This window comes from Artibeus jamaicensis, unplaced genomic scaffold (genome assembly GCF_021234435.1).
Source record: "Artibeus jamaicensis isolate MK-2021 breed Jamaican fruit bat unplaced genomic scaffold, CSHL_Jam_final contig_1832, whole genome shotgun sequence".
NCBI lineage: Eukaryota > Metazoa > Chordata > Mammalia > Chiroptera > Phyllostomidae > Artibeus > Artibeus jamaicensis.
Window position 1 is genome coordinate 4,521,549 of NW_026521362.1, and position 23,484 is coordinate 4,545,032.

Below are 23,484 nucleotides of genomic sequence, written 5' to 3' on the forward strand. Positions count from 1 at the left end.
CAGGCAGGAAAATGTGGTATGGAGATTGGAGTTGGCCACCTTACTTCACATGCTACCTCCTTTACTTACTGTTTGACCCCACACAAGTCACTCAACAACTAAAGAACTCAGTTTCCTTGTAGGGACAGTAAGAGTGGTTCTCCCACAGAGCACTGTGAGCAGTAAGTCACAGAAGGCTCAGAGCAGTGCCTGGCACACAGTGGACACTCAATAAAAGCTCCCCCGCCACTACCAATAAAAACTGTAACAACACTATCTATATCTCTGTGCCCATTCTTATATACTCTAAAAAATCCCCTTTAAAACATTGCCAGGAATGAGATTACTGTATTAAGATATATAAACAAGGCTCCAAATGTGAACTCTTCATCTCTCCATATAAATCCACTATGCATACAGGTAGTAAAGAGTCAGATGATGACTATTTATGAAATGCCATTGCATGAAGTTAATAATATCAGCAAAAACAGTAAAATTTGTTCTGAGGAATCTTAGGAAGAAATATTAATAGGAGTTAATATCTTAAAGGAACTGTAGATCCTGGTGTCCTCACCACCGTGGGGACGGTCAGTTGGGCGACCGACATATTTTGTACGTCTGCGACCCAGGCTCCCCATCAGGCAGCCCTCCACCCCCATCACTAAGCCTCCGTCCCACAAAAAGACAGGTTCTCGTCTCCCTCCCAACATACTGATCTCTGACGTAAGGCTTTGGTCCTCTCATCCTCTTTCACTTCACCTCCGCCAGGAATAGCCATCCTCACCCTGAAAACCAACTCTGGAGGTCACCCAGAGTCCCAGGTTAAACCCGACACCACCCTCCGGGCTCTCGGTGTCCTGTCTCGTTCTTCAAAAACTCAGAACACTTATTTATTGTCGATGTCACTGCTTATTTAAGTCCAATAGCATTAACAATGACATTCTTTAATATTAGAAATTACGTTCTCTTGCATCTGAAGTAATGTAATCTTTGTCTTCAAAAATCAAGCATGCACATACAGGAGATGTGTGCACTGCAGCATCATTTAATTTAGCTAGATCTGCAGTCAGTCACACAAACAGAAGTCTGTCCTAACTGAAGGTCCACTGGCTCTAAGCTTATAAAACAGCGCAATCCCCATCTCTACTGCATCGGTATCGACATTTTCACTACCGGCCAAGCTGACAAATGTATGAAAATGTACAGTCTAACAGCTGATATAACTGAGGGTGAATGTCATGTCATAAAATGCTTAATAATCCATTTTAAATAGTTAAAAAATAAAGTCTGACTACAAAGAGGAGAGTGTGCATCAACATTAGAATTTTGTTTTAAAAGTGTTTTTCCTTTTTTCTTTAATCGTGCCCCATTTATAAAGTGTTTTACATTTCTTAAAATCTCATTTCTTCTTCCAAGTTTAACTCACCCTTTTTACCAAGTGATATTTAGGATAAGACTATTCAATCTACATTATTATCTGGATATTGGGATAAGGGAATGAAAATCAAACAAAGCTACCAGAATAAATCATCTCTATAGAACATAAATTAATATCCTCTTTTTCTTTAAAAAAAACCTGCAATAGTAAAATATATATATATAATATACTGTGAAGGTTTGAATTCTTAATAAGAAATCGTAATATGATAACAGAGTGTATCCAAGTTTAAAAGGCAGTGGGCACATCCAGCACAGGGTGAAGGCACTAAGCCATGAGGTTATCATATTATAACATGGAGGGCAGTCGCAACACCCTGCCACCATGCACTACCAGCTCTCTTGGGTGCCACTTTCGCCCAAGACTTATGAGATTTTCCGATTTGAAGCCTCATCATCAGTGTGTAAACTGAAGCTGCTGCAGAGGCAACAGGGAGAGAAGCAGCTCTGGTGGCATTTGAACTGAAGATACTCAGGCAGAGAAACCAATCTGGTGGTGGTGTAAGAGATGAAAGGAACTGGAAAAAGAGGTGACAGTAGGGACAGAAAGGACAAAGTAGAAGAGGAGAAGACAATCAGAAATGAGATGGCAGAATGAAAAAGAAGGGCAATAAAAGAAAGCCAAAAAGTGGATGAAGTGTGGAGAGCAGAAAAAGAAAGGGGAGAGAAGAAGGAAGAGAAAAAATGTAAACAATCTCTGGGTATATGAAAAGCAACATGTACCATATGCGTGTACTTCTGATTGCTGTTTTTATAAGTCACAGATGCGATCAAATGACCAAATAATTTGAATCCAGGCAGAAATCCATGGACCGCTAGAGCTGGAATATCACTGTTACACATTGTTTAAAAATAAAAATCTAAGCTTTAGATCAAAAAAGTAGCATGAAAGCTAATGTTGATATTGTTGAGTGACCAGAACCTGTGAAGGAAATTCCAATGTTCTGTTCCTGAGCTTGAAACTGGTTCAACATAAAACAGAAGAATGTGATATTGGTTTCTTAGCTGGTCATCTTCAAGCACACCTGCCAACCAGAAATGCCACAGAGTTCCTGAGTTTCTCAGAAAAGCATTTCTATCATGTTCATTTTTCTATACTTTTGGGTCTCTTTTTCCAGTTTAAAATGAATTCTAGAAGAATCTAGCAGGAGCTAACCGTGAAGTAAATCAGAAATTGATGTCTCATACCACGCCTTCCGGGGCCCAGAATTACAACTCTCCTTGTACCTGGAATGTTTCCCACATTTTCCTGACTCTCCCACTCTACAGAAACAATGTGCTCTCAATGAACAGTCTTAAAAATCGAAAAACAGGCAAAATGAATTACTAGTCAGAAAAACAAATTCTTGTTAAGGTGGCAGCTAGTCAATAAATGATACTTTCTAGTTAAGAAATGATAAAAAGCAAATTAAAATCCACTTTGTCAATTAGATCCTTTACCTACAGTCACATCTATACCAATGGTAAGAATTTCCATTCGAATACTAAGGTGATCAGGGCATTCTTCAGCACACCGGACCTTTTTCCTCAACTTCCAAATCAGCCCACATACATCCCTGTTCACATGTAAAGTTGATGGAGACATGCAGGTTTATACAGCCCTCAGCCTATTACAAATACCGTGGGATGAATTAAAACACTGTTATTCATTATTATCAAATCATTCTAAACCCATTGATATTTTTGGCGTTTCTAAAAAAGAAAAAATTCTGAAAAGTTGACTGGAAGCATCATATTCAAACACCAAATCCTTCAGTGGAACTGAATTTCATTACAGAGACTTTAACTTTCCATGACCAAAACCCAAGTCAAAGGAACAGGAGGTCATTAAAAGGCCACCAAATAGGAAAAGCCTGAAAGCCACATATTCACCAGTGACAACCTGACACATGGGTCTACCACAATGCCCCAGTACCATGGCGATCTTTAACACTTACAGCAACAAGGTCCACTTGCCAGATAAAGCCCCAAATAAGAGAAATTTTATTAAAGTCCTGGAATATGAAGAGCTTTATGAACTGGCTCTAGATGGTATCTGTACCTTGGCAGGTAGTTTTGATTCACACACCCATGTACAGTGCCTGGCAAGTTACAGAAGCCCAAAATATTTTTCAGTGAATGAATAATTGTAGGAATGAATGAATAAACAATTCAATGATGCTATGCCCATTAGTGGTGCAGGTGGTCAGCACCTACCCTACCTTAACATGGTGGTATTTCTGCCAGGAGAGATTAGAAAAGGAATCCTTAGAAGGAAATAGAAAGTTGAAAATTGAGCACACCTAACCAAAGAAACATGCTTAAGGGCATCTCACTAATAATAATTAATAAAACTCACTATCGCGTTCCACACCTGTGACGAAGAACACCCCTCACAGAACATGAAGCTGAGCTACCACTGGAGAAAAGGAGGGGAGGCGCAGGGCACAGAAAGTAACAAGTTGTTCTTGAGATTCTCAAATCTCGATGTACCGTCTCTACCCAGAAAACCAAGCCTAAGTCATGATGTCAGCATCTCCCTGGTCTTGAAACTTAATTGCCTATAGAAACGACTCTGCAGTTGTATAATTTGGCAGCAAAATTTTGTCTTTGTGCGGAATGATGGAATGGTGTTTCCTGGAAGCTATTTAATGCTACGGAGTACAGCTCAAGTGATGATCCCATGAACTTCTGAAAAAACTTTCATTTGAAAGTACTGAAAATGCAAGCTATGTGGCAAGATACAGAAATACATGGCCCAAGATCACAGAGGCAAGAGACACTGCTGTCCCCATGCACCCTACCACATTTGCCTCACTCCTGATTAAAGGAACTCACCGCAGTGCAGAATGCCTTCCCGAGCGGGACACACTGTTGCCCACGGGGGAGGGCAGGTTGCTCCCTCTGTGCAGGTCCTCGATGGACCTGCTCCAGGGCTTTGATTTGTCCACCGAGCTCTCCACAGTGCTTTCCACGCTTTCAAAGTCAAAACTAAAACAGAAGAGAAATGCCACAGAAGACTTAAAGATTGATACTGACACAAACACATGGGTGCGCATACCTTGCTCCTTCCTTTTATACATCTGCACCTTAATGTGGTTAGTCTTTGCAAACAAAGTAAACTAAGAGGGAAATACAGAAAATGTCTTTGGAATCAAAGGTGACTTTGAAAATACAGAAAGACAAATACTGGGTCAGGCAAATAGTTAAACAATAGCAAAAATTAAACAGTGAAGTACTATTTGTATTTTACCATGAAACTCGCTAACTTGCCAAATGCCAACATTGCTAAGATGGAAGGTGAAGGTGGGGGTGGGGAGTAGAATCTCACAGATGTCTTCATTTTGCTTTAACAAGTCAGTATGTTAGGCTCATACTAATTTATCCCTACCCATCAATTTTCACTGAGCATTTGCTCCTAGTATGCTGGCAAGTACGCTTTTCCAACCATATGTGATCCATTACTCACAAACCTATGAATTTGCTTTGATTTTGGAATCTCTTCCCAATGTGGTGCTCTTTAAAGTAGGACTGTTGTTTCTTTGACATTTTTTGAGGTTATTACTCATGTTAACCATGTTAGAATAAATGGCAAGTTAAGTCACTCATTCTCGTATAATTTTAGGAACAGTGTTTTTAAACAGACAGGCTTCATGTTCTATGCATTTTCTCCTCCCAAAGTCAGTAGCTCTGCTTTCTCCCCCAAAAAGTATTTTATTAATTGCTTCTACCCATAGTTTCACCAAGCAACACCTGATCAGATAGAGAATCAATAGAAGGCAGCCATAATTAGTATCACATGGAAGATCTTGGAAGCTATCACAGAAGAAACAGCAATCCTTTTATGAAAAAGTATGACTTTTATAAGAAGTATGATTGCCAAAATAAAATATTTGGTTAGAGCAATCATCTCTAAACTAGGTGATACTCTCCATCTATTAAGTACTAATCCAGATGTCACAGACTGGTGGACTGAAGTCACTGACTCAGCCTGACAATTCTGTCATGCCCTAGGATTCGGGAAACAGTGCTGAACAGAAAGGCAGTGGAACTGAGTAATCAAACATCCTATCACTGATCTGAGGGAAGGTGGCCGAGGGTACATTCCAAGATCACTCAGCTCTCCAACACTCTCGACGAGGCACTCTGCAGCCCCCATGTCGCTTGGCTGTTCTGCACTCTCATGTTCCTCCAGCTTGTCCCCAGCTCTCATATGGCGAGGACAGCAATGCCTTGGGGAAAGCTTCTGCTTTAAAGACGGAGTATGAGCCTGTTGTTTCATATTACATGAGCTAGGAAACTGTCACATGCCAAGGAATGACAGGACATTTTTCAGCCCATTAGTTTCAAGGAAGAACATAAATTGTATCTATAGATAATTTTTCATCTAAGTTATGCAAAAAAACTAATCAGCAAAAAATGTAAAGCTAATGCAAAAAAAAGTAGAAGACTGGGAAGCAAAAGCTGTGAGTTCTAATGTTTGTTAGTCTGACCTGCTGCAGACGAGAAGCATGCCCTCACGGTGACAGCACCGTGTCCTGCTGGTTTTGTGTGACAAAGGGAAAGGGCCGAATCATAGCAAACACATGTCACACACAGCACGCCATTCCCTTCATCATTCCTGAGGTTTCTTAGCCCTTCCTCAATTCCATGAGTACTCCTCCAGATTTTAAAACATGCAACACGGGCATTATTATCAGTTTATCATAATAATCAGTGTAAAGGGAGATCAGCAGTTTTGACATAATGGAGATAAGAAACACCCTTTGGAAGACTACGCTATCAAGACTAGGATTATATTTCAGAGGACAACTTCTCAGGAAGAGAAGTATTTGTCTTTGGTTTTTCTTACTCTATTCCATATAACATACAAGGGTTATCAAGACTGAAACTCGTCAAGCCCATTTCAGTTAATACTTTAGTTTCTGCACCCACAGGGAGGTACGATTACAGCTTTCTCCTCACGAATTCTCAAGGAAGTGATGAAGATAAGACATCTGGTTAGGTCCTGGGACTTTACTGGAGTGAGACAATACAAAAAACAAGTTACTGCTTCTAAAAAAAGAGTTGAGGGGAAAACATACCACCTGAGCCAAAATGTCTTCCAGTCAAATTAAAAATACAATATTATTTCCTCTATCTGTGTGAAAGTATATCTGTGGGTACAGAAATACTTCCCGATTAAAGGAGGAATTGTGGAGAAGAGAATATCTCATTCAAATGTATACTTCTTATTCCTGTTGTAAATCTTTCCAGAAGTCAAGCAAATGGGAAAATGGTATAAATTAATGAAAACTAGGTTAAATGAGTTAATTTTTTGCCAGTTCGGCTCTAGTTTATTTCACCTTTATGACAAGTAAATCAAAACAATACATGTGAAGTAAAAAGAAAAAACCTCTCGTCTTACCCTTCCTCCAGTTTCGTATCTATTTCTGTCTTTACTGGCATAGACGAATACATATATACATGTAATTTTTTAAGAAATAAAAAGGGAGGCGCTTCTCTATATTTGCTCTATTCACTCAACAATGTATCATCTACTCTTTCAGTAAGTACTAGAGTACCCTACCATATGGATGTATGTAACTTGAGCACTAAAGAAAGTAGTTCTTTTTCAAACAAGGACTCCTCTAAGGGTAATTTTTACTCCACTGTTTTATTCTGCCTTAAAAGCATTTCTGATAACAATTACGTGACTTGCTTTTGGTTATGAGAATAGAAACAAACCTCCTTAAGCCGCACTACATCTGTTTCTGCTTTCTCCCGCCAGGGCCGTGCACAACCGCAGCACTGAGCTGCATCTTCTACGACCACATAAAGTTCAAAAGGAACAAGCCAAGTGTTACTTACGTGACCGCGTACTGTGCAAATGACAGATACTCCACTAGAACATCAAGGCCTTTGTTTTCTTCATTCAAAAACTCTCTGACCCATCTATTTAAAAAAAGAAAAAAGAAAACTCTATTGGAGACATTCATCACATGGTCAGTCATGAAAAGCCACAATGAAAAACGTTTGTTTTTCCATCACAAACATGCATCGCCTAAAAGAAAATATGGTGTAAGAATGTCCAGACTCTATCACAGGAGGCAGGAGCTTTTAGATCTGGCAGTGAGGAAAACCACAACATCTCAATGTACAAGAACAGGGGGCAAAAGGTGTATGTGTGCCTTCTTTGCATTTTACTGCTTAAGAGGCTTAAGAATCACCTGTAAGAAACTTTATAAAAAAAGGAACTTGCTTAATGTACTTTTTCCACCATAACTGATCCACAGCCTGCTGGCTAATGGAGCCGAGATTGCACAGGGAAGAAGGCAGTCTGGGGACATGACGATACAATCACTGAAATCCAGGCATGGGTCCAAATCCACGCTCAGCTCTGTCTTGCCACATCAAGCTGCAGAAAACACTAAACTGGCCAATGAGAAACCAGTGTTTATGGGCTTCTGGAAATTCAATAGGGATGATTTGCTTAATTTTTTCCACGAACGTTATAACTTTAAAGAAGTTGCAGACAGCGCATACCATTGTCAGAGTTGAGACGTGACAAATGCCATGTTTTTTAAAACTTCATTTAAAAATAGTACCACCTTGCATTTGGATGGTGGATTTGATGTGAATGAAGTTCACTGTTTTTTATAATTTTTTATTCATTCTTCATAACAACTCCTGGAGAAGAAGTAGACTGGTCAAGCAGAATGCTTGGGTACTAAGGAAAAACAGCTGTTACCCCAAGGGCACCGTCCTCAGAGGACACGTGATACCCCATGAAGCCTTCACTAGATTTGAAACTCCAACAAACAAGTAAAAAGGTCCGCTCCTATCAAAGAAATAAAACTTGAGGTACACCTGCCAAGGACATTCCAAAACGGTTGCCTTCGTCCATGCACACAGAGCCTGTGTGTTACGTCAGCTGTGGGCACACTGGCTACCATGGAAGTTGGTAGAACAATAGGTCAGTACTGCCAAGTGCCCTTAAGGATGAGCAGTCCCTTGACGTCTTTGTCTTACAGGAAGAAAAAGATCTGGTGGACTCAGGACGCCTGTTTTTTATTTTTGCTTCTTGAAAGATGTTTTCTTTTTGTTTTATCCTCAGAGTTCATTCTTTCTCTTAGCCCTGCCGTGTCCAGGGTGTAAATGCATGTCTGCAGCTGGGTCCAAGAGGAAGCAGGGTGGGAAACAAGACAGCTTGCTGCATATTTCCCTCTGAGCACCTCAGGCAGACCGTCACAAAATGTTTGCATTTCACATAGCCACGTAAGCAAATAACATTTAATTTAAAAGATACCTAGCGTGGCAACACTGGCAAGGGAAAAACACCACCCATTGAGCCGGGCAAAGTGGCTTTGTTTTAGGAACTTACCCAAACTAACAGGGTCAGCTACGGTCAAGGCTGACGCTTCATTTCAGAACCACAACATACACAATCTCACGGTATCTGCTTCTACATACTTATTTTCATTTTCTTTAATTACTCCATACACAGCTAGGTCTCAGGAGATACTAGACACTTTTAAGCACTGATAATTAGTGGAAAATTTTTTCTTTTCTTTTTACAATTGGTAGGAGACTAAAGAAAGGCTAAAACTCATTATGGAAACTGGACAACTAGTTGCTCCTTAAATTCAAGCCCCTGGCTCCTCTCAGGCCTGCCTACTGGTCTGGCCTGTGGGCCCTGACGGCCCCATCTGACTGGCCCTCAGTGGTGGGTGCTCAGCAGGAATCCCCAGAGCTGGACGCAGGGGGGCAACGTTTTTAACAGGAGAAGTCACCACAAGGGCCAGACTTTTCAGGGCAGTCAGTTCTACATACTCTCAGTGGCCAGGAGAATAGTCTACTTTAGGATTTGAGAAACACCCCCTACAGTTCCTTCTGGTTGATTTTGCAGACACTGCCTCTAAAAAGTGGAGATGGTCCAGGGCAGTCTGTAGATCTGTCACTGTCTCAATCACTGTCATCTTGCCATCACTTAGAAAGTCCAGCCACAGAGACAGACATGAGCAGAGGAAAGAGGATGGGCCCAGTACAGAAGGTCACCAGGTGCCTAGCTATGGGCAAAACTGTGAAAACAAAGACCTCGCCCCAGGGTAACCTTTCCTCCTCTTGCATACTGTAGGTCATGAGGGTTAGACTCCCTCAGAGGGAAGAGGAACAAGGGGACCAGAGAATAGTCCTTGGACAGAAGCCTCCAGGACAATGAGGTTCTGACCCACGTCAAACACAAGTAGGCATCATTTGTGTTTCAGTTTCAGGCCCAGAAAAGCAGCAAAAGCAGACAAGTGAGGCCATAGTTGACATCAGGACCAGCTGCAATGACTAATGGCCCTGCTCTGGGGCCAACCAATTGGTAGAGACCAAGACTCTAAAAGAACGCACCTAGAAAGCTGATGAATATTTTATTGGGATCCTCCCCTAGGACCTTCAGATAAATACCCTCCAGACAGAGGACCAGTGAGGCTCTCTCTGAGCACAGCCTCCCCTTGTCCCTCCACCTCTTCCTTGCCTCTCCCTTTCTCCAAAGCTCCAGGGGCCTGGCCCTTCTTTTCCCTCTGTAACTTGTTTCCTGAGCCCACTTCTTTGGCTCACCTCCTCTAGCTCTGTGATCTTCTAAATAAACTTTCCTTTATAGTTTGGGGAAAAAAAGGAAGAAAGTTCAGCCACAAACTGGATAGGAGGCAAATAACTCAGAAAATAAAATTTTTTAAAAAAGGAAGAAAAGGAGGAAGAGGAAGAGAAAAAAAAGGGCAGGAAATAGCCAAGTACAGCCACAGCTACAATTCTCTTGACTCAAAATGCTAACATGTATATATTTTGATACAGAGATAAACTATTTTTCGGAAAGCCTTTTTAAAAGGGTTTTATTTATTTTTAGACAGAGGGGAAGAGAAGGAGAAAGAGAGGGAGAGAAACATCAATGTGTGGTTGCCTCTGGCATGGCCCCTGCTGGGGACCTGGCATGCACCATGACTGGGAATCAAACCAGTGACCCTTCGGTTCACAGGCCAGCACTCAATCCACTAAGCCACACCAACCAGGGTCAGAGATAGACTATTAATTAGCTTCTCTTACTTGAATCCAATGTCCTTATCAATATCCCACTCCTATTTTATGACTTTAATCAAAACTGCCTTAAAAACAATTTTCAAAGTGAAAGGCAGTAGCCAGCTGCTCAGTTCCTAAAAAGCTAATAGAAGAAATGTGTCCTGCCTTAAGAGGTTTAATTTCATGCCGTTAACTTCTTTTCTTAAGCTATAAGATCTCCCCAGAGTCTTTGATTTGGCCTAGCATTCCTAGGTGACTTAGGAAATAATAAGATAAAAATCCACCATGCTTGAGCCTTACCCCCTTTGTCAAATGACATCAGGTCAGTAAACTCATTTCAGACAAAAAGCTATGAATTGTGGGAAAAGAGCTAACAGAAAACAACCCAGCCTTCACATTTCCCCTGTCCTCCTAATCCATGTCCTTCCCACGCTTGGGATATTCTGTTGGGAAAGAACAGAGATGAGCATGGACTTCTGTGGAAATGAAAGAAGAGGAAAAAAAATAGGTAGAGATGAAAAAAAGGGCAATTCAAAGCAGTATCTTGAATCTAAATAAATTTAAAAAACTGGATTCCCCATTCTGCAGATTTATGTATATAATCATGCAATGAAATAGCATAAATTTAGGGTTCCTGTAGACACTTTCTTTTTTTAATATATTTTACTGATTACACTATTACAGTTGTCCCATTTCACCCCCCTTCATTCCCCTCCACCCTGCACACCCCCCCCTTTAGTTCACGTCCATGGGTCATAAGTTCTTCACCTTCTACATTTCCCATACTATTCTTGCCCTCCCCCTGTCTATTTTCTACCTACCGTCTATGCTACTTATTCTCTGTACGTTTTCCCCCCTCTCTCTTCCTCCCACTCCCCTGTTGCTAACCCTCCATGTGATCTCCATTCTGTGGTTCTGTTCCTGATCTAGTTGTTTGCTTAGTTTGCTTTCATTTTAGGTATGGTTGTTCATAACTGTGAGTTTGATGTCTTTTTACTGTTCATATATTTATCTTCTCTTTCTTAGATAAATCCCATTAACATTTCATATAATAAGGGCTTGGTGATGATGAACTCCTTGAACTTGACCTTATTTGAGAAGCACTTTATCTGCCCTTCCATTCTAAATGAAAGTTTTGCTGGATAGAGCAATCTTGGTTGTAGGTCTTTGGATTTCATGACTTGGAATACTTCTTTCCAGCCCCTTTTTGCCTGTAAGGTCTCTTTTGAGAAATCAGTTGGCAGTCTGATGGGAACTCCTTTGTGACTGTCCCCATATCTCTTGCTGCTTCTAGAATTCTCTCCTTCATTTTAATCTTGGGTAATGCAATTACGATGTGCCTTGGTGTGTCCCTCCTTGGGTCCAACTTCTCTGGGACTCTCTGTGAGCTTCCTGAATTTCCTGGAAGTCTATTTCCTTTGCCAGATTGGGGAAGTTCTCCTTTATTATTGGTTCAGATAAGTTTTCCACTTGTTGCTCTTCCTCTTCCCCCTCTGGTACCCCTATAATTTGGATGTTGGAACATTTAAAGATGTCCTGGAGGTTCCTAAGCCTCTCTTTTTTTTTTTTTTTTTGAATTCTTGTTTCTTTACTCTTTTCTGTTTGGTTGTTTCTTTCTTCCTTCTGGTTCACTCCATTGATTTGAGTCCCAGTTTTCTTCCCATCACTATTGGTTCCCTGTGCATTTTCCTTCATTTCACTTAGTGTAGCCTTCATACATTCCTCTAATTTGTGACTAAAATCAACCAGTTCTGTGAGCATCCTGATCACTAGTGCTTTGAACTATGCATCTGACAGGTTGGCTATCTCTTAGTCGCTTAGATATTTTGGCTCTGGGGCTTTTATCTGCTCTTCCATTTGAGCCATGGGGGGCAGGTCTGGTTGCTCCTGTTACATAGTGAGGGGCAGAGCCTTAGGTGTTCACTAGGGTGGGTCAACCCAGTCGCCGGGTTGTGATGCAGTTTGTGGGGCAGGGGTCAGAGATGGAACAATGGTGCTTCCTCTGCTCTCTTATTTCAGTCCCTTCCGTCGCTTCCCACAAGCAAATTGGGCCCTTCTGGTGCTGGTTCCTGGGTGGGTCAGTCTAGGACCCTGTGGGTCTCTCCAACAAACTCTCCTGTGAGGCTGGGAGTCTCTCCCGGCACCTCCGCCCCAAGTGTTTTCAATCGGTGCTTTTAGGCTTTATTTCCCGGTGCTAGGGCCCTGGGTTTCATGGTCTGTCTTGCTCCCCATTTTTGCCTGGTTTATCTGCACACAAATGTGTGACTGCAGTCAGCCAGCCACCTTGCATACCTCACTGGGTCTGCCCATTGCCACCCCACACAGGGTCTGCTAGCTGCGGCCTGCACACCTGGGTCACCAGCCACCACTTTTTCCAGCCTTGACCCCTCTTTGCTGGTCACAGACTCTACCCCTCTTACCGGTCTGGATCAATGGTTGTCGGACTTCCATTCAGTTCAATTTTCTGTCAGTTCTGGTTGTTTTTTCTGTTTCTAAAATTTTGTTGTCCTTAATTTTGGTTGTGCGAGGAGGCACAGTATGTCTACCTATGCCTCCATCTTGGCCGGAAGTCCCTGTAGACACCTTCCATCTTCACCTCTGTGCATGCTACACACACTTTTTAATATATTACCAATATGCAAACAGTTTCAAATTGGGTAATTATAGGTTTTGGAGAGTAGAATCATTTCTGACTGACAGTGTGCATCAATTACTAAGTACCTCAGATTCCCTGTAATTAACATATGCTGTAAATGTGAATTAGGCAAATTCCCAATCAGCTGCTCAGAAGCCAAAAGAGATGTTCAAAAGAGATGCAGTCATGAAAAACAGCTCTGGAAGAAACCTTCTTCAAGGAAGGGATCAAAGTGCAGAAGCCAGTAGTTAGTGTTATTATTGATGGGTCAAAGCTTTATTTCTGAGCTGCTGTTTTCTCTCTAGCCCCCAAATCTTAGAACTGTGTTATTCTCATCTAGACACACAAGAAGGGACAATAGTGAATTCCCTTTGCCAGTCTCCTACAGAGAGCTACTATACACACGGTGGGAACTGCAGTGGCTGAAGTCATGGGGGAAAAAGCACGAAAAGCAAGAGAGAAAAGAGAAGCATCACCTGGACTCATCATTAGCTACCAAATCAAGGAGACAGCATCACAAATTGGTTCTCAAAGAATAGCCCACACACCACCAGGGGTCCCTGAGACCCTCCCAGAGGTCTGGTTATAATTATTTTCATACAAATATTAAGAAAGTAGTTGTTTTCATCACTGTGCTGACACTTGTCCTGATGGTACAAAAGAAATGTGGATAAAACTGCTGTCGCCAAAAAATATACCCATTTATTGTATTCTTCACTTGAAACTGTCCTTGTAAAGCAGTAACAATACTGCTTTTATTAAAGCTTCCTCCCTGAAATACATCTGTAATTTTCTGTGACAAAATGGGAAGCCACACAAAGCGCTTCTGCTTCCTGCCCCGTTGCCACAGTTGTCTCGGGGAAAAGCACTCCTCCGGTGGTTTGGGTTGCGGACTGAACCACCACCTTTTTCTGTGGAATGCAAAATGACTGACAAACCATGGTTATTCTTTCTTGGGTATCTGGCAGATATGTTCTCAAAAGGGAATGAAGTGAGCTGGTCATTCTGAGGAAAGTAACTGACAGTATTTGTTGTCAATGATAAAATTTGAGTTTTCAAACAAAGACGACTACAAAAAAAGTTAGAATTTTGGAACATTTGTACTCACCACTGTGAGCTTGACAGCTTCCCAAAAGTTAAAGTATACTCTGATGAGACTGGTGATCACTAACAAATGTGATTGTTTTCGCAGTGTAGAATAAAATGTGTCAATGTTTGGGAGATCAGATTAACTCAGTGAAACGGTATTTGCCAAATGACCAATTCATGATGGTAGAAAATAACTAATAGGCAAAAAGACTCATGCAAGTGCAAGACAGTAAAATGGATTTTTAGTTGAACAGAGCATAAAAATGTGGAAAGTGGTATGGGGGTTCCTCAAAAAAATTTGAAAAATGGAACTGCCTTATAACCCAGTAATTCCACTTCTGGGCATAAATCCGAAGAAATCCAAAATGCTAATTCAAAAGAATATATACATCCCTGTGTTCACTGCAGCATTAATTACAATAGCCAAGATATGGAAGCAACCCAAGTGCCCATCAGTAGATGAATGGATAAAAGGCTATGGTACATTTACACAATAGAATACTACTCAGCCGCTTAAAAGTAAAAGGAAATCTTAACATTTGTGACTGCAAGGATGAACCTAGAGGGTATTATGCAAAGTGAAATAAGTCAGTCAGAGAAAGATTTTACTTAGACGCATGGAATCCAGAGGACAACATAGATGAACAAACAGAACAGAAACAGACTCAAGAGAACAGACTGATGGTTGCCAGAGGGGAAAGGTATTGGGGGACTGGGTGAGAAAGATGAAGGAATTAAAGATTGGTCATTACAAAATAGTCATGGGGGTATAAAGTACAGCACAGGAAATATAGCCGATAATATTGTAATAACTGAGTATATATGTGGTGCTGGATGGGAACTGGAAGTATCAGGGCAAACACCTCGAAAAGTATATGAAGATCTAACCACTATGCTGTACACCTGAAACTAATACACAATAATACTAAATGTAAACCATAATTGAAAAAAAAGTTTTAAAAATAAAATTGCATGTCAAAAAATGTAAAAAGAATGAAAAAACACAACTGCTCCTTTTTCTAAGCGTGTGTCTGTGTAAGGCCAGGCTTTCTTCACACACATCGAATAAAACAACACAGCACAACAAACTGAATACAGAGGTTTGAGAACCCAGCTGCCTTGTATTCACAAGACATGAAAGCAATTTGTAAACCCATAAATTAATGTCACTCCTGTCACTGATCTTTGTTTGCTTTGAAAAATGGTTCTTTTATACAGTGTGTCATTTGGGCAATATTAATTTATTATTTTGTGTTTATATATTTACAGTAATTAAATGTTTGATATAGTAAATTATATTAAAGAAGCATTTTTAAATGTATCTGTTAAGAAACACAAAAATAAAAGGTTATTGGCATTCAAAATAACTTAAGAGAATACAGAAATCCTAAAATTGGAAAATTTAAGGACTGCTGGTTTTCTAACAGGCCTTGGACATATTTAGGTTCAAACCTCAGTGCTCCTAGGTTGCTAAGTACTAAGTAGCAGGATAATTGCTGACTCAGCTTTCTTGTCTATAAAATGGAGATTCAATAAAAAAGATTTTGTAAGAAATAAATAATACATTTCATATACCTAATACAATGCTTAATACATGACAAAATGACTATGATGATCTTGAGAATTTCCAAAAAGTACCATCTAAACATAAATGAGCCCTGGCTGGTATGGCTCAGTGGATTGAGCACGGGCCTGCGAACCAGACAATTGAGGTTCGATTCCCAGTCAGGGCACATACCTGGGTTGCAAGCTGGTTCCCTGCAGGCCAGTTCCCAGCAGGGGACGCCCGAAAGGCAACCATACATTGATGTTTCTCTCCCTCTCTCCTTCCCTTCCCCTCTAAAGATAAATAAAATCTTTAAAATAAATAAATAAATAAAAATAAATGAATTGTAGGCCAGCTTGATGAACACACTTCCCATTCAGGTTTTATACTTCTTAACACCAGCCATGGTTACTCTTTGCTCTTCCCTCACCGTTTCCCAAACAAGCTGGAGGGGCTGGAGGGCCGGGAGGGCACGTGCCCCTGAGCCGTTCCCTGGCTCCTCCCCCTCCCTACAAACCTGCCAGCTCACACATCCCTCCCACACTCTGGTCCTCTCAACTCTCCAAGGATCTTTATCTCCAACGAAATAAAGTGAAATGAGCATCTTTCAGAATTTCTACAACTTTGCACTCAGGATGAAAATGAATTTTCTATCAAAATAGGGAGTTTTACTAAAATAAATTACCTGCAAGGAGAGATTGCCTACACCTCAGTTCCGTGAATAAAGACTGTAAATCCACCCGGCTCACCTCTGTTGCCACCACTTAAATCTTATCACCTTGACATGCCTACTCACACTGCCCAGCCAAAGAGTCCAAACATTACTTGGCTCTTTTCAAGAGTATTTCCAGTCATTTCAAGAACTTGAATAAGTCATAATCCAATTCTTCAATATTATTGTAATTCCTGGGAGTAAGTGAATAAGGTTATTTCTAGCCCAATTATTATTTCAATTTGGCTCAAAGAAAATTAATTTTCTTTCTCAGAAGACTGCTCTATTTATAGAGTTTTAGGTTAATATCAAAATTCAGAACAAACCCTTTGCTTGACAAAGCTATAGCTTGGAATGTTATCTCAGCAAAGCCCTAGACTTTAACCTTGAAATCCAAGTACGTGCCAAGAATAATTTTTTTAGGACATATAGATTTTAAATGTCATTCTTCCTTTTAATTTCTGGTAAGCAACAATCTCCTAGGTGTCAGGGTCATTTTAGACTGAGAAGGCAACATTCTCTCCATGAAATTACTTAGGGATATGTTACATAATATTGTTGAATTATTATCAGCTATATTATTTTCAATCAGCATAACAAGCAAAAGCTATCATATGGTAATAACTATATATTAAAACACTATATTAGATCTTTTATAAGTTATTTCATTTAATTCTTACATCATTCCTATGGAGTATTATTATCCTCATTTTATAGATAGGAAGTTAACTTAGATCATACAGTAAGTACAGACAGTTTATGTAGCTTATCTAAGGTCAAGTAACAAACAAGGGGCATAGCAAAAATCTGAACCAAGACTTCACTTTCCATAAGGCAAATGGGCACCCAATTATCTTTCTATCACAGTGCCTTAAAGAGTGCAGTAAACTCTATGGGCCCCTTATTTAGCACCTTGCATTCCAAGAATTCCTCATTGTATTAATCGATTATATTCACATTATTGAGCAACTTTTCAGAAAATTTCCCAGCCAAATGAGTTCAAGCCAGTTAATTTCCATAATAAAGAGTCCAGTTCAGGTTTGGATTTTTCTGGACAGGTACGACAGGTCCAACGACAGGTCAAAATCCTGGTGTGTGGTTTCAATCTGTACAAGGCTATGCCAGTAATTGGTTGCAAAAAACAGACAATGCTCCTCTTGTGTGTGTTTCTGCTGCTAAAGCCGAAGCTTTCCAAGTGCCCTACAGAGGTGGTAAACAGAAAGCTTCAGCTGGAGAAGATGAAAGAAGTGTAAGAATCTTTCAACATGCCTATAGTATCCTAAACATCAAACCACCCCAATTACTTGCAGATTTGCACTGGCTTCGCCCCAACCAGGGCTCTACTATTCAGCCGACTTTGTATTGGAAATGATCATCTTGCTTTGGTATTTGATGGTCAATTTCACATTATCCCAGCAATGCTTGAAGAAATGCTTTCTGACGATTTGTAGAAATCCTGGCTACAGCTCATTCCAACACTTTCAGTCAAGAAGTGGTGCCAACAGTACAGGGTTGGACCTTACCAAATGGAATCTCGCTCCTGATTCACAAATACTGTAAAGTATGGAAATTTCCTAAGCTTGGATGCTCAACTATATTAAATTACCACCACTTTCACCCTCAACAGACAAGCCTCATTGCTTTGATCCCAGAGCCCTGATTACCTTGTTTCCTTTCAGGGAAAGAGCTGCCAGATTAGGCAACATAAGAAAACGAAAACAGCATTTTGAACCAAGGCACCCAGCTCTAGGGCTATAGACCTTGTGGGATTCACTCGCCTTTTCTGGTCCTTAATTCTTTTAATCTATAAAGTGAGGGACTAGGTAATCCTCAATTTCTCTTCCAGTTCTACATCATGATTCTGTGATCCACTATTCTATATAGTTGATTTTCTGGGTTAGGTAAGAATCAGTTTGTTTTTTGCATACTTCATTCTCCAGGTGACACGTGCAAAGTTACCCTTTAGGAGGTGAACGTTCTCACCCAGGCTTCACCTGGGTTGATTTCAACCTAGCATCTCTGCAATTTAAACAAGCTTATTCTGAAATAACTGTGAAAATTAACCATTTGAATGGCTTACAGCAAACATAGTATAAAGCAGAAGTAAACTTCTGCTGTAGTTGTCTCTGTAACTACAAGTCTCTTCCGCTGTCGTTCATCTAATATATTTCTTTTACAGAATACTCTGTGAAATGACAAAATAATATATCTGTAAGACTTCATTTCCAATAGACCCGCAAAGAATGTCACAGGGGTCAATTCTAAAAAATCTAAAGCCTATAGTCTTTAGACTATAAATTCAAAGAGTCAAAACCCAAGGTGTTAAATAAGGCATTAAACAGAAACTTCAGAAAGCACCCAGGCCACCAAAAGGGGTACTTGATATCACTCTGCCTTGGAGACAAAGCATCTCATTTTAAGGCGCCTTACAATTATGCCATCCCAGGCATTCATGGGGATGTGATAAACCTGTATTAGCTTGAGGCAAAGCCACCACATTGTTGCATAACAAACTCTTAGAAATGCTTAGCAGAGGGATTCCTCAAACTTTATTTTCTAGGGTAGATTTACATTTCATTCCTAAAGTTTTGAGATGTAGAAAGAAGAGACTCAGAACAAAGTATTTAAGTGCAATGAGGTCTATCGGGTGACATCAGTCCAGCTTTTGTCCCCTCCTGACCAGAAAGGCCAGGGAATTGAGGGAAGGAGAATGGAACCACTTCAAATAACCAGCTCAGAGAACTCACATGAAGACTCCGAGATCTTCCAGGATCTGTCTACATTACCTGCTGGGGTTCCTCCTTTGCCAAAGAACTATTATGCACACAAGAGACCAAGCACTTACTACTGCATCCAAGCAAAGAATCTTAGAATGGTTATAAATGTCCCAAATCAAGGATGTCTGTCCTGCTTCCACTGATTCTTGTACAGTGAGTAGTTCGAATACTGACACAAGGTCTACCCACCTGAACCTCAGTCCCCTAACTTATAATGAACAGTAAGGAAGCTTAACTCTTTGGTGATGATACAGTCACTTTGTAAAGTGTCCAAAAGCCTTGAAACTAAATGTTAAATGGGCACACTTACCCAATATGGTTGGTTCTTAAAGAAATCTCCAGTTCTCTTAGCACTTGTGTGGATTCTTGAACACGCCGTCTGAATTTCTGTAATTCAGGAAGACATATTCTCACAAAACATATCTTAGCAACTGCTAAAACTATAGCTTACTTATAGTAAGTTTAACACAGCATTAAAATATCTGTTTCTGAAGTACACTTCTCTCACATTTCTTTATGCAAAGCACACAAATTTTTCATGGAAAAAAAGCTTATGTGAAAGGATTGAGAAAAATTACTTATTTCATGAGCCGTCTTTGAGTAAGTAGATTATTTTTCCCTACCCCACAATACAATATTCACCAATATACTTATGTGTTGAGGTCCCTAAGACCAGCCCAGTTTCAGTGACTCACTAGGACTTAGCACACAGTTGTCTTTTTGGCTAAGATTTTTACAGCAAAAAGACATAAGGCACAGTCAGCAAAGGGAAATGATACTTGGGATGAAATCTGGAGGAAACTAGATACAAGCTTCCGAGGGTCTTCTCCCAGAAGAGTCACAAATGACAATATTTGTGAAATGCAGTCGGCCAGGGAAGCTCTTCAGAGACTCAGTGCCCAGGGCTGTGACTGGGGGCTGGGTCACTTAGGTTCTCTCTGCCTAGCACACACCAGAAGTCCAGACTCCCAAAAGGAAAACAGGCATTCAGTATAAACCATGCTGTTGACACCTACTGTTTGAGTACCACGAGTCTTTCTTATCAGGGAATGGTGGGAACTCTCCCAAAATTCAGGTTCCTAGGTGACAACCAGAAGCCAGCCTTGCAAGCAGGTTTTTCTAAGGTAATGGTCTCAGCCTTGCTATGTTAATCCTTTTCTACATGACCTAGCATTTTCCAGAAATAAATATTCATAGTTACTTCTCCCCATGAGCCCTCGCACAGAAGTTCCCTCCTCCGGAGCGCCTCCTTTCTGTTTAGGAATGTCCATCCTCATTCCTATGCCTAGAAAATCCCACCAGCCCTTCCAGAACTCCCCCATGCCTTTCTTCTTCAATGAATCCTCCTCTGATAGTAAACGTATTCACTTCTCTATCCTCTCAACTCTAAATAACCTTCAAGGATTCACTGGGTTGCACTGCACATCGGTTCTTTGGAACACAATTTCCTATAAAAAACATTTATTTATGGTAACTAAAGTTTTAGGCCACTTTGGAAGGAGAACATTGGATGTGCAATGCCTTCAAAGAAGAATTTCGTACTTTGTGTCCTGTAGATCAAACTCCTTTCATGTCATACTGTTTTCAGGAAAAGGCTTTGAGAATTGTAGCTTGCGATATTAGAAGCACTCCTGTACCACCATAATTGCAGGGTACACAGGGTCATCCAGCTCCAAAGACCAAGGCATACAAGGACAGAAAGCACAGGAAAAAGTCTGGAAAGGATTCAGGATGGGGGAAGGGCGAAGCCACACCACAGGTGGAGCCTGGTGCCCCAGGAAGACCTGGCACCCTGCTCAGTATGGGTGGCTCCAGTCACTCCCTTCTCCTCTTCTGAAGGCCCTTTGCTGCTCCCTCAACTGCTTCTCATCAGGACCCTAAGGAAGCAAATAGTCTCACAGATGCCCTCTGGGTACAAATCCTGAAGTACCTCACAGACGTTCTCAGGTTTTTAGAATTTGGGTACAGTGGGATATATGAAACATAGCATCTTCCATGCATTGAAAAAGGACACGCCCCTCTTTTATCAAGAAAGGCCAAGAAACGGCAGAGGCATCTATGTCTGAGGGGACATTCATGCCCATTTATTTCTGGAGAGCGGTCCAGCAGGGAGAACCACCAGTAGCTACAGAGGAAACCATTCCCAGGAGTGCTGGCTGCTCCGGGGGCCATTTCCAGGGCACAGTCACATGTGTTAGGTGTCCACACATATGGCCTTTAGGAAACAAGTTAGTGTTCCCGGCTATACATTTGGCACAGTTCTGACTGGTTCCCTGGGGCCTTTGCTAGTTCCCAACTCTACCTAATGCTTCCTCAGGGCAAGGTCATCCCTTTCAGACGTCGTCATACCACAAGGGCACCCAGTAAAACACCGTAGACATAACAGAGTATAAAAGAGGATGTGCAGAAACCCAACCAGCTGGCTCAGTTGGTTGGAGCGTCATCCTGTAGAGCAAAAGGTTGTGAGTTTGATCCCCAGTCAGAGATCCTACAGGAGGCAACCGATCGATGCTTCTCTCTCCCTCCCTCTTCCCCACCCCTCTCTTTCTCTCTCTCAACCCCCCCCCCTTCCTCTCCACCTTCCTCTCTCTCTAAAATCAATAAACATATCCTTGGGTGAGGATTAAACTAATAACACTAAAAAATTTTAATTCAAAAAAGAGGCTGTGCTAAAGGACCAGGAGGCATATATCAAAACAAAACCATGAGATAATGGGAACAGCAGCAGCAGGTAGCATCTATTAGCCACTTGCTACGGTAGACACTGCACTTTAAGACTTTGCCTTTGCACTGTACTCTCCCGGGACCTGTTTGGTTTTTAGATGGACTCTGGACAACAGAGAAGCCTTGGCATCCCCTTCTCTAAACACATAAACCAGCAAAAAGGAGCAGAGTACCATCCATCTGCAATTCCCACCACTGCCCCGGCCCTCTCCCTAAGAGCAAGGCCCAGGAATGGGCCCACGGATGCAGCTGGGCTCAAGCCCTAGACAAGAGATTTCATTTCAGGACAGCACCATCACTGCAAGGGACCAGACTCCTTTCTTCATGGCCCATAGCCTTTTCCATGCTGGACATGAGCAAGCCCTCCCACCCCACCCAAAGCACAGACTAAGAACCATCTGGTATTAAACAAGGAAGCTGGTTTGGAGACTTCTGGTCACAGAGATATCTAATTATGGCTCTTCTGTCTCTGTCCTGAAGGGTTTAAAACAATTTAGAAGAAAATCTATGTAGCATATACTTAAGAAAATTTTTTAGAAGGCAGAAAATTAACTATCTTATATTCGAGATGAACAAAAGATTAATGAAGTATCCGAAGACTCCAGACACAGTTAAGGAAAGACTGCTCAGCCTAGACTGGCTGGTGAAACCTTTTCCTTTCCCCCTTCCACATTACAGCTGGGAATCTTAAACCCATTTTAACTGCAGGCCATGCCTCGTTCCAAACGAAACCTCCTTTTTGCCCAGGCTTTAAGCATGACAATTAGGTTGAGTGGAACAGATCATTTCCTTCTGCCAGCACCTGACAGAAATCGTACAGAGATGGCTGACCCAACACCGTTTGACTTTCATCTGCCCCAAACGGCTGGTGGTGACAGAGGCGGCTCAGACCAAACAAGGCCGTTACGATGAACACACAGGGGCCGGAGCAGGGACTGAAGGTGAGCCAAATGGAAGTCTCTTGTCTTGGTCTTCTTATTTGCAAGGGAGTAACAACTCTTTCCAAGCAGCTTATTAGTTGTTTTTTGTTTTATGTTCTTTGCCTCGACCCAGGAATAACTGCTCCGAAGGAGAACTGGGACAGTGCCAGGAGGAGCCCACCTTCCCCCGCAAACACCTCCCTCCCTGTGGGGTTTCGGGCTGGAGTCTAAGACGCTCTCTAGGAGTTCCCTTCTTCTCTCCTTTGTCTTCAGAAGCTGACAACTGTTGATACTTCTGTGAGGGTTGGAACACACTCTCTGTGAGGGAAGCTCTCAGGGACAAACATCAGTGTTTCTGTAATGCTCAGCTCGGGGCAAGTGTGTCTAACACTGGGGCCTAAGACCACCTGCCCGAAGGCCTGAAGTCTGAAGATTCCTCAAAATATTTCTAAAGTAGAATCTCACCCCTGCACAAAGCAATAGCCCAGAAATAAACCCTGAGGTTCTTTGGCTGTGATCTGTATATAAGGGTGCACCTTCACTTAATCATCTCTAATCTGATGAAACTGAGGCTGCTGCACCCTTGGAGAAGGAGACAAACAAGAAAGAAACAAACCAAGAATTAAGCAGCTGTCTCATTTAGG

At 41.4% G+C, this 23,484-nt stretch overlaps 1 protein-coding gene across 5 annotated transcripts in view; it reads right to left on the bottom strand.

Moving 5' to 3' along the window:
- Positions 1-23,484, bottom strand: part of FMNL2 (formin like 2) — a 296,180-nt gene that overhangs the window by 79,251 nt on the left and 193,445 nt on the right. For 4 of the 5 annotated variants that reach the window (XM_053671637.1, XM_053671647.1, XM_053671641.1 and 1 more), the window contains exons 4-6: positions 19,507-19,583; positions 7,246-7,329; positions 4,234-4,386 (exon numbers count right to left, since the gene is read on the bottom strand). In XM_053671637.1, coding sequence (XP_053527612.1) covers positions 4,234-4,386; positions 7,246-7,329; positions 19,507-19,583 — 314 coding nt within the window. The remainder of the gene's footprint in view (positions 1-4,233; positions 4,387-7,245; positions 7,330-19,506; positions 19,584-23,484) is intronic. The other variant, XM_053671653.1, reaches the window with a different exon arrangement.